At 35.8% G+C, this 5,282-nt stretch overlaps 1 protein-coding gene across 1 annotated transcript in view; it reads right to left on the reverse strand.

Moving 5' to 3' along the window:
- The window catches only part of LOC108757063 (ABC transporter G family member 9), a 131,764-nt gene extending 128,163 nt beyond the window's left edge, over positions 1-3,601 (reverse strand). The window contains exon 1 of the mRNA XM_018501367.1: positions 2,608-3,601. Within this exon, the coding sequence (XP_018356869.1) occupies positions 2,608-2,720 (113 nt within the window). The 5' untranslated portion in view covers positions 2,721-3,601. The remainder of the gene's footprint in view (positions 1-2,607) is intronic.
- Positions 3,602-5,282: the final 1,681 nt, after the last annotated feature.

Below are 5,282 nucleotides of genomic sequence, written 5' to 3' on the forward strand. Positions count from 1 at the left end.
TCAAACGCATAGGTGAACAATCGAATATTATTGTGACAATCGCCTCGTAGCTTTCGCGCGTTTTATTTGATTGTTTACGAATTATTCACGTACGCGAAAATGCAGGAAGGGTTTTGAGCGCTTGAAATGCGGATGTAAAACGCGGCAACGAGTCGCACGAGTTTTACACGCCGGGATGTAAAAATATCTGTGAATGGTGCGCGGGTTGGAGTATTTTTTTAGATAGCGTTCCGCACGTTATCACGCGAGCGTTTTGTGGGAGATTCATCGATCAGTCAAATTTTATGATATCTGTACGAATCGTGAGACGTATTATTAATACACGGGCGTGTCATTGATCTGAACGAGCGCAGCCGCGATATAAGTCTCGGCAGTTATTCCGTTATCAGTTAATATATAAGTGTAACAACAACGAAATCATATCAATGGAAAGAGGAAACGAAGCGAGGGAGAGAAGGAGAGGAAGAGACGAAGGTGCGAGGTGTAGCGCGGTTCAGCACACTTTTCTCGTAAAAATCATAAAGCTCATAATAGCGTGGCGAATCGATTAGTTCCGGCATAAATCTCCCGATCTCGACACACCGCGCAAACACGCCGCTTGAATACGCACCGCCGAACCGCCTCTATACTTGTGCGAGATATACCTACTCCCTTAATGCGGGGAGTGGCAAGTTCGCGCGACGGAAAAAAAGAAACCGCTTAATAGAAAACCAAACCGACGGTTTCGTCCCGCGAACCGATAACTGTACGCTCAAAGTGCATGGGTTATCCTGCATACCGGGCGATAAACCTGCTTCTTCAGCACGTCGAGACTTTTAATTGTAGAAAAAACGCTACTTCACGCGCTCGCGGCGAGCTTTTAGCTCTTTGCACATAAACAATTCGTACTTCCTTTAAATACTTATTCGAAATTTTTATTTTAAAAAATACACAGCGGTTTGATTCTCGAACTTAAATCCGGCCTTTAATTAAATTTCAGATGACTTGAATTCGTGACATTCACGTTTCAGTAACGCGGATTTTCAAGCGATCGAATTATACTTCTTTCGATTACGCTTGAAAACATATATACTGTTATTTTGTGCCCCAATCTGTGTCAGACATTGAACAATTACATGACATATTTACGACTAATGCTCATATATTTATATTAGAGAGTCGTCAGATAAATAATGCAATTTTATATGAATAAGAAATGAAGGGAGCAGATTATTTTGTAGTCAAAGGAAGCGTTTTCAATTTGTTTTCAAAAAATATGAACTATGAGAATGTATAAAAGAACACAAAGTGCGTACGTAGTTACGTTCGGCTAAAGTTATTATCCGGAATCTCTCTCGTCGCCCAGAGACAATATCTATCGCTTGCCTATATTTAAATTCGCGTAAAACTATGTCACTTAAATTCGGAGCTTACCGTATCTTTCTTACGCGCAATACCGAGTGTCCCAGATATATTGTATATTAGCTTGGAACAAAAGTTCGTAGCGCTATCTTATTTGTATCGCGTATACAAAGTTTCGTAAAATATTTGGCGATTATAACATTCGGGTGGAGCAAAATTTTAAAATCTTCAAAATCTGCTTCTCTAATTGCAATACGGTAAACTTTCTTAATCAGAGTTACAAGCGATCAAAGTCAAAATGCTCCTTTATTTAATTCGCAATAACTCAATAACAAAAAATGTTAGGAATATTTTTTAAAAACGATTTTGTGGGGAAAGCTTTCACTTTAAGCTTTCACATTAGAAAGCAAAAAAAATGTTCGCAAATTCTTTTTGGGAGTACGGGACAAGTTCACAAAGTAAAAAGAAAATTTTCCCATTTTGTCTAACATATAATTTTCTGCATATGTATGTATAAAAAATTACCACACTTACAGAAACTCGAAAAATATACTGATCTTTTTTGAAAAATTTTAAGCTTTAAAACCTTTTATTTTCATTTAAATTTCATTTATTTTTTGTAAAGTTACAACTGTTTAAATTCGTAGCGCTATGAATTTTGATTTCAATCTATTATTTCCATGAGGTTATTTAATAAATTCGAGAATCAAAAATTAATTTAGTCAACTAATTGAAGTCTACACCACTTAATACTTTACGAACATCTAAGTCTAGATTTTAAAATCATCAATTCCCTCTCTTAGACTTTGAAACCATCTTTTACACTTAAAGTAAAATTTGAAAGTTTATGTAATGCAAACAAGACACGTTGTACAAGAAAATCAGTATTTCATTTTTAGAATTTCGATTTAACTGAGTTTTTAGAGCCTAAGGAGTCTCGATATGTAAAAAAAAAAAAATTCTAGCAATTAAATAAATTAAATTAAAGGAATTTAATACGTGATGCCAACTTTACAGTTTTTGTCATTTTAAATGAAATAATGCTTTTTGATACAACTCGTACTCATGTAAAATTAAAGTAACCCAAGAAAATATCAGACTCTCGAAAAAGAATTTAATTCATGATAATATAGAAAGTTCCTACCGAAGAGCCGAAAAATTCAGTCAGAAATCATTCAATCGTATTTTTTCCAAAATATTTGAAGTAGAAATGAGGATGAAAATAGGAAGAAGAGAAGCGTGAATCAACTCTTTGGCTCTTCTTACCTGGGAGCATTGATGATCGGCCGGCCCATTGCCCGTTGCTGGCGCTTCTCGTTGACGGGAAGGCGCAGATAATCCTGGTCGCCAAGGAGGAACAAATCCTTTGAAATAATCATGTCCACCGCGGTGGCTGCTGATTAACAGCTGGCCGCCTCTCCTGGTTCGGTTCTCCTAAAAGGGCGATCCGCCGCTTGGACAACGTGGCACGTAGACGTTGTGGCCGTCACACACGAGTTAATTAGAGCCTCACTTTCCCGGCACCGCAAATCACGTTCATCGATGATCAGAACGGACCAGCTACTCGGCACGGACGCGCACTCGACGCCGACGTTAGCGTCCTCGCCGAACTTCGCGGTAATTGCGGAGCGATTTGCGGAAACCGTCGCGACGATAAGATCTCACACGTTACACGACGACTGTCGGATGCAGAGACGGACGAGACGAAATCCAAACGGTGACGGTGGATGATCTAGTGACTGCGATTGGATCTTGAATGACTATGTTGTTCTATCGTCAATTTTAACGCGTAGGTGTACGATTCTTAGCGATTGTGCGTTTCCCTTTCCACGGAGCCGATCGGTCTACGAAGGCACGACGACCGAGTTCGATCATTCGAGGAGCACGGATGGCGGGATTCTGGGCACTGAGAACGTCCGCGCGATCGTTTCGTTGGATCGCGATATCTCTTCGAGAAGGGGTCTTTTCCCGGCTGGACCCGAGAAAGCTCTTGAGTCGACTCTGACAGAGCCAATCGGTCTTCGGAGATTAGAACTTTAAGTCCAGCTCCTTTTCGTCGTACAACGTGTTACATCGCACGTTGGATTCCGTTGGATATACATTAAAGGATCGATGCGATGGTTTTTCGATGTCGAGCTTCTTAAGAGAACGAATGTGTTCGAGCGAATATGGGTCGCAAAGTTTCGCGCACAGAGATCGAGAAGTATTTTTCTCAACTTGCTACCTTTCTTCGTTCAATGCAATCATAAATGAATGTTGTTTTCTCCTGGAACATAAAATAAGAAACACATACATTAAACTTTGTCTGTAAAGAATACAATTGTTATACGTATTTGTGTAAATATTGCAACTAAAATTCGATGTTATTAAATTTCCAGTCTATGATTTGCGATATTAGGTTTATTATTTGAAAAATTTGCGTATGAGTTATTTAACTTTGCATTAAAATAATAAAACCACTCCATTCTTACAAATATCAGAAATGGAATTATAATCTTTATTTAATTATATTTAATTTCGTATTTATTATAATTTCTAATTAAACTAGTTATTAATAAGATCGCAATCTGAACTTAGAAAAATATGCACTAAATAAATTAATTATATTATCCTCGTGTCTTATGAATAATTCAATATTATATACTTTACATATTTTTTAGAAATAAAAATAGTATTAAAATAAATTAGATGAAAATACACAGAATGCATTTTTGAAGATCCGTTTATATATTTATATAATCAATTTTCTTCAAAACCGTAATAAATATAAAATAATTTCTGGATTTTAAATGCTCCTGTATGTGCACGAATCTTTGTGTTTAAATCTATTCTAAAATTATTTAAAACGATTACGGAAACGTAGTAATATCAAATCCGGTGTAGAAACATGCAAAAATAGATCTTTATTATTTTATTCCCTTCCACAAACATCGCATCGAACACCGCAAAAAACTGAAAGTATCGTGCCGAAATAGTCAAAAATATCATCTATGCGATTTACTAATATAACGCATTTTTTATTGAAAATGTTGCGTCCTCCCCCCCAAACGATGATATAAAAAAAAATCACGTTACATTGCGTCGAATATAGTCGTAGTCACGCACGATAGAATACAACACTATACATATATATCTCGTTTAATTTACTTCTAACAACGCTCGTATTAATTAAATCCAGCCAAAGATCATTTGAGAAATAGAACACGATGTCACCGACCTACACCATTTCACACTCGACGTATTGCTTGCAAGAACTTATTTTGTATTTGCATTAATTTTCGCATGCCAACTGGTATTAGTCACGGGTGAACGAGTCGCTCGAATTCGAGTATTAACTAAGGTTTTGACAGATGTCTCTAATCTAGTAGCTTGTTCAATCGAAAATCGTCGCGGTTGGAAACCATGATTCAGTTGAAATGCGTTCATTTCGTCGATCATTGCCGTTTTCCTATGCAATTTAATTACTTTAGAGCAACGATACAGAATATGAGCTAATCGTGACGTTTACAAACGTAACATAACATGTTACGTGAGTAGAACACGAAACATTTTCTCCTTCAACGTAAACCAGGATTATAGAGCTAATCTGGATATAGACAATCCATTTAATTTAATTCTTTGATAAACATTGTTTGTCAGGTATAACCTTTTATTTTTCTTCTTCTACAGTGATAATCGTTTAGGACTAAATAATTATAAATAATTACATTCCTTCGGAAAAATTCTTAAGATCATTCTCTTTTACAATATTAATTTATACACTGTCAAAAATAAAATGTTAATTTTAACTTAAAGACGCACAGTGGATTTTCTGAGACATGGAAAAATGTTAAAATTAACGTCTTTAAGTTAAAATTAACATTTTATTTTTTCACAATTTTTATACAAAAATTTATTCTTAATATATATATATATATATATATATTTTTTTTTTTTAATGT

Source organism: Trachymyrmex septentrionalis, unplaced genomic scaffold, assembly GCF_001594115.1.
Source record: "Trachymyrmex septentrionalis isolate Tsep2-gDNA-1 unplaced genomic scaffold, Tsep1.0 scaffold131, whole genome shotgun sequence".
Classification (NCBI taxonomy): domain Eukaryota; kingdom Metazoa; phylum Arthropoda; class Insecta; order Hymenoptera; family Formicidae; genus Trachymyrmex; species Trachymyrmex septentrionalis.